General features: G+C 47.8%; 1 protein-coding gene across 2 annotated transcripts in view; it reads left to right on the forward strand.

The window, feature by feature from the left end:
* Window positions 1-881: 881 nt before the first annotated feature.
* Window positions 882-11622, forward strand: part of MRPL53 (mitochondrial ribosomal protein L53) — a 52662-nt gene continuing 41921 nt past the window's right edge. Inside the window, exons 1-3 of one of the 2 annotated variants that reach the window (XM_019527842.1) lie at window positions 882-1014; window positions 1459-1571; window positions 7863-8335. In XM_019527842.1, coding sequence (XP_019383387.1) covers window positions 923-1014; window positions 1459-1571; window positions 7863-7993 — 336 coding nt within the window. In that variant the 5' untranslated portion in view covers window positions 882-922 and the 3' untranslated portion in view covers window positions 7994-8335. Of the gene's footprint in view, window positions 1015-1458; window positions 1572-7862; window positions 8336-11622 lie in introns of those variants that run through there. The other variant, XM_019527843.1, reaches the window with a different exon arrangement.

Consider the following 11622-nt stretch of genomic DNA (forward strand, 5'->3'; position numbering starts at 1 on the left):
GCTCTGTATTAGTTAAAAAGAACTAAAGATAAATTCTAGTAACGGGAGTGCCAGATATCCTCTTTTCTACATTACACTTCCTGAGGAAACTTGGGGAGCGTTTTGACACGAAGTAAAGAAGAAATGCTATACTGAAGACGTCTTAGCTATCCACAGAATGTATTTACTGTACTATTATCGATTTATTTATTCCAAGCTCCCTAATACCTGAGGGTTGCCAAGAGCCTATGCTTCAGGTAGCAAAACAAGACCTTCCAAAAACTTACAAAAGGTATTTCTGCCATCTAGTGGAAAAATAAAAAATTGCACTGGTTTTGCATCCATCAAAAGTGCCTTTGTGGGTGGAGAGGTCGCCTGACACCTCGGTGTATGACCATAACATTTTTTACGGCCACACAAAGGCTGAGCAAATAGATGTCGATACTCGTTGTTGCACCACGTCAAAAGGAAAAGCAGTGGCACAAAGCTGGTCATAGAGGGCGCACCTACACGTTCATTAATGCATCATAATTATGGCACATTTAGTACCTGTAATAACTTAATCGGCGCTGCTGCACATTACCGCAAACGAACACTTTTTGTATGAAACTTAATGCTCATTGGACTAAAGTCCTGCGCACTAGCATGGTTTTTGCCCGCCCTGCCAACGTGCAGTAGAATTAGTCCGACTGGCATTAAGTGCCTCGTGCAGACACGCCGAGACTGCCGCGCACTGAGACCTCTGCGCCATCGCTTCCTTCAGCCAGACCCGCAAGCCGCTGCTGCGAGCTCCCACTACGCATGCGCGGCCTTGAGCTGGCCCCTGCTCGGCCAGAGGGCCCGCGGCCGGGCAGAACGCACGCGCATCCCGCGCACTCCATTTCCCAGCAGGCCCCGCGCCCTGCCTTCCCTCCATGCTGCCGCGGGGGCTGCTGGGAGCGCGATGGCGGCGCGGCGGGTGGTGGTTGGGCTGCGGGCGGTGAACAGCGTCCGGGTCCGCTTTTGTCCCTTCGAGACCAACGTGGAGAGCACGCGGTGCGCGGCGGCGCCCCTCACTCCTCCCCCGCAGCCCCTGCTCTCTGCAGCCCCGCTGCGCCTCCCTGCTGCCCGGCCCGGCCCCTGCGAGCACAGGCACTGGTCCGGGGCCGTGCAGCTCCCCGCGGGGCCCCCACTCCCTTCTCCCTGCCTGGCTGCATGGGGGCCACGCGTGTCCGCGCCCTCCCCCCACTCGCCCTCCCCCCCTACCTCCTCCGAGCCCCAAGCAGCGCCTTGCTAGGGCAAGCCAGGAAAAACCTAGAAGCTGAGCTGACCACAATCCTAGACGTTTGAGCATATAAAAAAAACACCCGGGTGGATATTGGGGGATCCAAAAAGAGGACACCTCTGGGAAAACCCAAATATATTGAGTTACCATAATGAACTGTGAAAATGCATACAATGTATTTTACTTACTTAAACATGCTTCATACATCTTTACAGAGAGTTTCTTCACCACATAAGCAGTAAAAAAGCACGCAGCTCCAATTTCAACTGTGTCGTGACCACCGATGTGAGGCACGATGGGTCTGAACCAATGGTGGACATCATGTTTGGTAAGGAGCTTAACTTTTTTAATGTTCCTTTCAAAAGTCCTTGTAGATTTATGCAGCACAGTGGCCGTCATAGTGGTTTCGTAGATTCATAGGCATTAGGGCTGGAAGGGACCTCGGAAGATAATTGAGTCCAGCCCCCTGCCCCAGGGGCAGGAAGTCAGCTAGGATCAAAGGATCCCAGCAAGATAAACGTCCAATTGACTCTTAAAGGAATCCAGAGTAGGGGGTTGCACCACCTCTGGTGGCCATCTGTTCCAGACCTTGGGGGCTTAGACTGTAAAGAAGTTCGTTCTTGTATCCAGCCAGAAACAGTCTTGGAGAAGTTTGTGACCATTTGACCTTGTCATCCCATGGGGCGCTCTGCTGAACAGGCGTTCCCCCAGATTCTGATGCACACCCCTTATATACTTATAAGCAGCCACCAGGTCCCCCCTGAGCCTGCGCTTTTCCATGCTGAAGTGTCCTGTAGCTCTCAGTCCCGTAGCTCTCAGCTTCTCATCATAACGCCCGTTTTCCTACCCTGATCATAATCCTTTTGGTTTAACAGGAGGACCAGTTCCTCCTGTTTGTTCCCCAGGCTCCTGGAATTGGTGTACGGGCATGTAAGTTTCTCATTGGGGGTCCTTGCCTTTCCTACAGATCGCTCTGGGGCTGGGGTAGGGGCAGGTTCCCTTGAATACCTTAGCTTGCTGGGTTTACAAAAACTGCCCAGTAGGCTTGCAGTGGCAGTACTCCCCCCATCCGCCAGCGGGCTCAGTTTAAAGCCTAGTCGAACAGGTCAGCAAGTATGGCTGAGAAAAGACTCCTTCCCAGCAGAGTGAGGTGGAGGCCCTCTCTTCCCAGCAGCTTACTGCCTCCTTCACCAAAAAGCAGGCTGTGATCGTGGAAGCCGAAGCCTTCACGATGACACCAGCGCTGCAGTCTCTGGTTGACTAGCTCAACCTGTCTCTCCCACCTCAGCCCATGACCCACAACCGGGAGGAGCGAGGAAAAGACCACCTGCGCCCCCAACTCCCTAAGCCCCACTCCCAGAGCCCTGTAGTTTCTCATGACCCAGCTGGGATTGCTCCGAGCCGTGTCATTCATGCCCACATGGATAAGGAGCATAGGGTAGTGGTTGGAGGGCTGGATGATCCCTCCTGGGGGGCAGTTTCCCATGATGAGCACTCTGCGTTTCATCTTAGGGACAGTAGGGGTGGGTGTTCCTCCCTTGCCTGTAGGAGCTGGCATGTCTGCAGGCTCTAGTGGGGCTGCGAGAGGTTTGTACCTGTTGCGAAGCCCCAGAGGGGAGGGGACCTTGGTGCGGTGGGCCTTGGGGCCCTTGACCACTTGGTCCAACACCCTGGCTGGACAGTACAGGAGATCCCCAAGTCCTCCCTTGTCCTGAAAGGTGACCTTGGTCTACCCTCCGCCTCCAAGGGGTGAAGCACCTGGCAGTCTGTCCCTTGCTCGCCATCCCTGATAGCATGCAGTCTCTGTACTGTGGCCTGGAGCTCCTCAGTCCGATGCCCCAGAGACTCCAAAGTGGAGCAAACCTTGCAAGGGGAAGTGGTCATGCTCCTGGTCCCATGTGTCTGGAAACGTGCCAGGCAGGCCCTGTAGCCAAGAGCCAGGGGCTCCATCTGCATAGAGCCCGGAACCATGGGTTCCGTCTGGGTGGAGGCCTCTGAGGTGCCAGAGGGGGAGGCCGCAGACTCCAAGGGGACCCTTGGGGTATGGCATGTGCCCATTTGCATCGTGCTGCTGGGAGTCCGGCTACTGATGGAACTACTTTCCTTGGGGCTCACTGGCAGGGCCTCGGGTCATCCTGCTCACCCTTCTGTGCAAACTCCTGCACTAACTTACACGCTGGGCAGACAAGTGTACCTGTTTGCGTGGCCCAGTCGCATGGCTCCCTGGGGGGGCTGGGCGAAGTAGGAGCCGGGGGTGGGGCAAGACCCTCCTCAGCTCCTCTCAGCTGCCTCCCTGCAGCTGATCTAAAATAGCCCCTCCCTCCATGGGCCCTGCTTACCTCTGGGTGTGCTAGGGGTCAGCAGGGTGCTCTGCAGCTGCTGTGGGGCTTCGGGGTGTGGGGACACGACAAGCCTTCACCCATGCATCTCGCGCCACTCCCTAAGCCCAGATTGTTTTCTGGAATTCTGTTAACATGATTTGCTTTGGGATCATACCGTGACTGGCATTTCATTGTGGGAGATAATGTAAAAATAGTGCTGAGCAAAAGTAGGATGGGATCACAGGCAGGTTAGTATACTGGGAAGAGCATAAACACTTCTGTCTAAGTTGCATTTAGACCTGGGAAGAGAGAGAATGCTCAAAATTGATCTTTTGGCCCCATGGGCCAGATGAATAGTTTGGGGCAGTCTGTACCTCCTGGCCCTGCGCACTGGGATTGGGCCTTATATTGCCCCAATCATGGGTCCCCAAGGATCTGGATATTTAGCGGCAGGGAATTAGCTGCTGCTACTCCCCTGTTGCCTAACTTTTCAGACCATGGAGAGCTCTGTAGGCTGGAGGACATGGCTCCATGGGTCACATCTGGCTTATAGGCTGGGGGCTGAGTACTGCTTCTGAAAGTATCTGACTTGAGATGCCTGCAAGCAGAAACTTGAACCTGTGTGGCGCCCCAGTGAAGTCACTGACATCTGTTTCCTTACCCCACTTCAGCCCACCCATGACTCATTGTAGTACCAGAGCTATAGACAGCTCACTCCTGAGAAGTTAAGTTCTGCTCCTCCAAATAGTTATTCACAAATAACTTGCCCTTCCAAGGTGTCATAATGGGTTAAATGGGACTACTCCCATGGGCTAAGCTACTTCATTACGTAAAGATTTGTGGTATGCAGTCATACTGGGGGAGAGGGAGCAGGGGGATGTCCCTGCACATCCTGCATTCTCCTGTAGGGTCCCTGCAAGTATCCCTGGCTGCTGAGCCCAGGCATGCAGGTGTGGGAGCATCTTCGAGGCCACCCAGGTGGCAGGGAGGACACGGCAGGGTCAGGTGGCACCCCTTGACCCCTGTGCCCCCAGGCCACGGCTGGACTGGACAGGCTGTGTGAGCGCCCACTCCTGCCGGCTCACTGGGTGATAAAAAGTTCATGATCCGGCCCCACATTCTAAAAGTTCGGGCACCCCTGCTGTAGCCTGTTAAGTCTTTTCCATTACTAGTGCTTGTTACCTGTTCTTCACTTTAATTGTTCCAATTAACTTTTCTGAGAATTTTGCAAATATTGCCTGTAATGTGCAGAATCTCTCTCCATCTCTCTCTTGCTGTATTTTTAGAGGTTTCTGTTTGCCTTCTTTTATTTTCCAGCCTTGTCTCTGGGATAACTGTTAATGGGACTTAGTGCTGTGCACAGGCACAGCCAAAATGAATCATTTCACAGATGCTAGTAACTACTGTTCTTAACTTCACTTACCCAGGGCTGAGCTTGTAACAAGTAAAGCATCTGCAGACCTGAACTCTGGTACTGTGTTTCTCACTGTGAGAATGTCTATACAGTAGGTCTTGCTTATCCAAATACTTGATTAGCCAAATGGCAACTTCATTATATGATACTAGTTACAGGTCAGTAAAATGAAGTACAGATTTACTGTACTTACAATATGTACAGTATAATACATTGTGGTGTTAAATTTGGTAAGGTTTTACAACAGGCATAATGTTATCATGTATAGAGCCTTACAAAATGCTGCAGTTTCACCTACCCTAATAAATTCTGGTACTTAAAACAGCTTTTCAAGAAGTGCTGCACTGTGCTAGTGCACACACTGCCTTCAAAACTAGAAGTACTATAGTTGGGCCAGTGCAGCATTGTCTATGCACTGCTAACCCTGCCTCTCAGATGATAAGCAATAAGAGCCACTGTGTTACATTATGGCAGCTACACTACTTCTGGTTCAGAAGATAGTGCAGGTTAGTGTGAATGAGGCCTATCTAGTGCGGTGCAATCTTGGTGCAATAATTGTATAGAACAGTGGTCTCCAACCTTTTTAAGTAGGAGATCACCTTTGGCATTTAAAAGCAATCCAAGATCTACTGTATGCTGCTGGCCCCCCCCCCCCCCCCCCCGCAAGTAAGTCTGCGGGGAAGGGGTGGAGCAGATCAAAGCAGAGGGAGAAAAATTTGCTTGGAGGTGCGTCTCCTCAGCAGGTAAATTATACCCAGCTGGGGCCCCACTCAATTTACCCCTGCTCCTGCCTCTGTGGCACTGTCCCTCACTGCGGGGGCCTCAATTTAGCCCCTGCCTCTTCCCTCCCCCACAGACTGACTTGCTGGGCTGGGGTGAGCATGTGGATGCGCACGGGCACTCAGCCCCCAACCCCAGCCTCAAATCAACTCCAAGGAGCTCCAAGATCTACTGCAAGAGGCTCTGAGATCTACTGGTGGATCACCACTGATATAGATGTACTCTGTGGCAGAATGCCACTTCTGTTTCTCCCCAAAAACTCTGATCTGTGACAATTTGGTTAATATGGGCTCTTTAGGTAACCCGGAGTTGTAACCTGAGTTGGATACATTCCTGAGGGAGGGGGGAAACCTGCTCCTTCTGCCTGTGTGACTGGCATTACATACCTGGTTGAGGAGCTTACACTCCCTATTATTAAGCAATGTCAACTTGATTGGGAGGGGGCTAGAGACTCTGTCAGTCTGCCCAGCGACCAGTGATGCATTTCAAATTGGTTGGCTGGTAGCCTCCATTGGACCAGGTAAATGAGGTCATAAGGGCTATATAAGTTAAGGACTGCCCAAGAGGAGAGGCAGTAACCATGATCTCTCAGAGAGAGAAGAGCTGGACTATCTGAAACTTGGTCTCTCTCTTGAAACTCATGATCAGTGAGCTGCCTGCCTCCAGAGGGAATCTCCACCTGACTCTGGATGTTACTTGTGAGTAAGCTACCTGAGATCTAACTAGATATATAGCTTGCAGTAACTCAGATGTGTGATCAAAGGCTGCTCCAGCCACCCTGTTTGCTCAATGGGATTTCTCTGATACTACTCAACTCCTTACCCTATTCCAGCCCTACTCCGTGTAACCAATAAAATCCTCCTTTGTACCTAGCATGGGAGACTTGTTGGGAATGGGTCTAGATTATGCCTCGGGGTTCCCTTGGTTCAGCTGACTAAGGGAGATCACTACTTGTGCTTCTGACTGAGGGAAGCATCCCAAGTTCTTGAAGTGAGTCAAGTACCCTTGAGGGCTACTAGGCCTGTGTTTCCTAGGAGGCACAGTGCCAGGATCAAGCCTGTCCCTGGGTGGTGGAAACTATACCCCTAGGCTGGTGGGTGTGCTCCAGGAAGGGGGTCAGCCAGATGTGAGGCGCCCCAGGGAGGCACTCAGAGCCTGGAAGGTGGTCAGGTGCAGTGAGGTGGTTGACTCAGTGCAGGAGCACCCCCCCTGCTGGCCTGTCACATACTCCCAACTATAAATCAAGAAAAATCTAGTCGCCATCCAAAAAAGGAGTTAACATTTTGGCTTAGGTACTGCATTGGGCTGTTAATTCTCTCTTTCAGTTTTGCGTTTTGAAATAATATTTTCATAACTTTTAAAGTACTCATTTTCTTCTGTTACTGTATCAAAGAGGTATGCATTCAAAGGGAATTGATTCATTCATTGCTTCTTCACACACAAACAGTGAAACTGACTTTATATAACTGACTGTTAAACATGGTCAGTGCAGGATCCATGCCTTCAGAAGCCAAGTTTGCTGACCTTCAGAAAATGGTGTAAATCACTTTTAGTGGCACATCTTTTTTTTTTGGACAGCATGAAATCGTAGTTGCTTTTCTGTGGGCAGCTTAATGTATTGCTTGCTCTTAAAGTATGCTTGTGTCCAGATTACAGGTTAACGGGCACACAGATGCTGAATAACTTAAACTGAATCAATTAAGTAAGCATTTCTCAACCTTTTTTAGATTCAAACCTTGTTAGATTGGAAATTACCAGCTTTTAGCTTTCACTTGTTGTTTTTTTTTAATTGCAAAAAAGTAATAGACCAATTCTTCTTGTTCAGAATTCAGAAAGACCACCACAGGTCAGAATACTTTTGACACTGGATACTAATTTGAAATCTCTTGGTTTATATTGTGAATCATGTGTAAATGTTTGTATACTTTAAGTGCATCCCAGGGCACCTTTAAAAGCATCCCAGAGCACTCCCAGGTGCCATTACAATCTTGGTTGAGAATTGCTGAACTTAAGCTTTGCCTAAATAGACCTGAATGTCACCTTAGTTGTTTATTATACATTTTCTTGTCACTTTTAGAACATGTAAAAAGTGTTTTCTTTTCAGGTGATGGAGACAGATTGATAATGAAAGGAGCCAACCTGACAGTTCCAGAAATGTTACTTGCATTAAACTCGAGATGTAGAGCAAAAGAGCTTGAGGCTGAAAAGAAAGTCAAGAAAAAAGGTGCTCGATAAGGAGAAGGACAATTAAATTAGTTCATACATGTGGAAGACAATGAGCAGCTTCTGTCATCAGAACTACTGAGGAAACTCTGAAAAAGATCTGGATGAAATACCAGCCATTTCAATACATAGGATTTATCTGAACATCTTTTAATTTTCCTAGGGAAAGTATAATGGAGAAACTAAAACCTTTTTATCAGTGATGAGCTTAATTGTATCGTAAATGCACAGATGCATCATTCTAACCACCAGTCTCTTGTACATCTATACGCAGGAGAAGTATCATGTCTAGTTATATATACATCAACATGAATAATAAAACTGAGTAACAAATTTGTTATAAAATGAAAAAAAGATGCTAGACTATTTTTTCCATTGCATTTACAGTGGTATCCAGCATTTCATTAGGCAATTAAAGTTTAAGTCACTACATATAAACATACTGAATTTTTACAATACTGTATAGTCTTGCTATTGCTTGGTCGCAGTATTTACAGACAAAATCTAGAATAGATTTTATAGCATCCTACTTATCTTTCGACTTTTGTCTTGATTCAAAAGAAGTGTCTTTATTCAAGCTCAGAGATGTTTGATAACTTCACGGTTAGTTCAGAAGTGATATTAAAACCACAAAACGAGAATGCTAGATATTTTAATAGTGCACAGGAAAGTTGCTTCTATATGCATGAGAAGTTGCAAATCTAGCACAAAATGAAGACCGCAATTAAGCTCTCTATTTTGGAAAGAGTAGCCATTTTTATTTGGTGCTATTTTGTTGTTTTATCTTTGTTGCTTAGATTGGCTATGTTACAGCCTTTATCCCAAATGAGGGTACTTGGTTCTGCTCCTTTTCATAACAATTTTTTGATGAAATGGCAGCTTGTAAGATTTGTGTGCATAAGAAGAGGGTAAGTTAAAAGTCTGAGAGAATATATTTAGAGGATGAAAGAGTAAATGATGCAGAGATGTCTAAAGTAAGAGAAGCCTTTGGGGCATGCAGCCTGATTTACTCCATCTCGCCCTTCTGAAGCCTCACCCCAACCAAAGTAATACACCTCTCCCAGGAAAAGAGGGGTTTAACATTGGGGAAAACTTTATTTTGCTGGAAAACCCACCTGTGTTTCTCATCCCTAAATCTAAGACTGCAGGCCACATAGAGTAGTTGGTGTAGTTGATCAAGTGCGTTGCTTGTCAAAAGGCAGAGATTAAAAACAATGCAAAATTGAATTTGCCACCTGTATTGTTCTGTCAGAAACAATGATAAAGCTGATGCATGAGAAAAATGCAAACAAAATTAAGACCGTGCAGGACAATATTATATACATTTTAAGCTAGTCAACAAGAAATAATACTGCATTACCTAGGGAATAAAAGTTGAATGCTCTCCAGGGTTTATTCACATCTTCCTGAAGAAGGGTTACTTCATCTCTCAGAATTGGGGCATTATTATGCCTTCTCACAGATGAGGACACAAGAACCACTTTGGCATACAAAATTATAATAGATAATAAATGGCTAAGCACCTTTATAGTGCTGTAGTATGTGCTTCTTCCTGGGTACTAGGTAAAGGTAGGGTTCCAACTACCCTTAACCCTGGCGGACCAGCTCATTTCTGGGACTAGATGATTTAGCAGTTGCTAGTCAGCCAGTTTTTCCTTTGCTTTTAGCAGTTCTGCCAAGAGTGCTAAGATATGAACCTGGGTCCTCTTACTGTATTAATCTCTGGTACTCTACTAACACAAAGGTATATACCCTTGTTTGTGTCTCCAAGATGTCATTCTTCATCCGCATAATCAGTGTATCCAAATACTTGACTAGCCAAATGGCAACTTCAATGATTAGCTAAATGTATCTTTTGTTTATTTTCTTGGGACACATTCTCCTCATTGTAGTCCAGATAAATTTTGTGTGTTGCATTCTAAACATAATACTGGCTGCATCTACACAAGACACTGACCTTGCAGTAGTTTGTTACTAGTACACAGTAGTATCACTGGGTATGCAAGTACTAAATGACTGCACAGTAACAACTGCGCAGTTAGCATCTTACGTAGACGTGGCCACGGTGTAGTAATCCTCAAACAGGTGCTCTTATGTTTCCATTGTTTTATTGAGATTGCTGGGACTTGAGTATGAAACACCATCACAGTACCCCCTCCAGAGGCTTAGATAAGAAATACTGTTCTACTGAAGGGAGCAGCATATGCATTTCTCTCAATAATAGCAGTTGTCCAACAAGGAAAAGACTTGCTTGAACAAGGTATCTCATCACTTGCAATTTCAAAGCCAGTTTCTTAAGCCAACTAGTAGAGTTGGAGTATTGGTGTAGTTGTGGTGGTCCATTCCCAAAATATCACAAGGGACTTGCCAAGGGACAGAAGATATGGCCCTTCAGACTCCTAAATCAGGGGTGTTTAACCCTCAGACCGTGAGCCAGCCCTGGCCCCTGGTACCATGTATTCTGGCCTGTGGGGCTCCCCATGGGTCTGGGGGATCCTGGTAGAGTATAACCCTTCATACCAGATTGGGTGTGCAGGGTAGTGCAGAACCTCATCCTGGCAGATGAGGATGAGTTGGGGTCCTGGAACCCAATCCCAGCATACAGGGCTGGGCTGCAGCGGAATGGGGCCCCAGGGCCTTATTTCAGCACATGGAGGTGGTATGGGGATCTGGTGCCTGATCCTGGCATGGAGGGTAATGCAAGGGCTGATCTTGTGGAGTAGCCTATTCCAGTCATCTGGCCCATGGAGGCCAAAGGTTGAACGCCATTATCCTAGATAGTTGTGGACCAGGAGTGCTCAACCTTTAGCTCGCGGGCCAGATCCAGCCTGTGGTGCTGTGTCATCCAGCCTGTCTCTCTCCATGGAAATGGCACTGCTACCTTGCTGCCAAATTTCTAGATCCATGGGGAGCCCTGAGCTCTCCAAGATGGATTGGGTACCTAATCCCAGGGGGCAGCACCAGGCCCATGGGGCCCAATCCTGGTGTATGGGGACAGGAGAGGGCAGTGCCAGGGCTCCCGGATCCCAACCCTGGTGGGATGGTGCAATGTCCGAGTCCCTGGGGCCCAATCCTGGTGTGCAAGGCAGGAGAGGGTGGTGCTGGGCCATAGGACTTGATCCAGACATGTGAAACTCCATCTGGCCAGCTAACTGGCTCCAGGCTACTCATCCACCCTGTGGAGCCAAAAGGTTGAGTGGCACTGTTATATACCACATACATGGATATGTCTACATAGTGAAAGACAGAATTATAGGGTATGGTGTGCAAACTCTATGTGCACAATGCACAGTACACGTATAAATAAGCTGTTGTCAAAGGTAAGCAATTTTTCCTGTCCTCTGAATAGTCCCTGTGTCCATTCCACTCTGGATGAGTCCTAAACTGGGAAAGTTGCGATGATGAGCGCTCAGAAACTTGCTCTACTATGGAATAAAGTATGCCCTACTGCAAGAAGGCACAACAGAAACCTGCACAATCGCATGAGTGGACCATCGGTATAGATGGCTATACCCTGTACAGGAGGGATCGAGTAGGTAAAAGAGTGGGGGTGTAGCTCTCTATGTTAAGGAAAGTTACGCATCCCTGCAAGCTGATGTTGGTGACCAGGGTGGACGACTGGAGACCCTCTGGGTTAAAAT

Source organism: Gavialis gangeticus, unplaced genomic scaffold (genome assembly GCF_001723915.1).
Source record: "Gavialis gangeticus isolate Ggan-Ray unplaced genomic scaffold, GavGan_comp1, whole genome shotgun sequence".
Lineage (NCBI taxonomy): Eukaryota > Metazoa > Chordata > Crocodylia > Gavialidae > Gavialis > Gavialis gangeticus.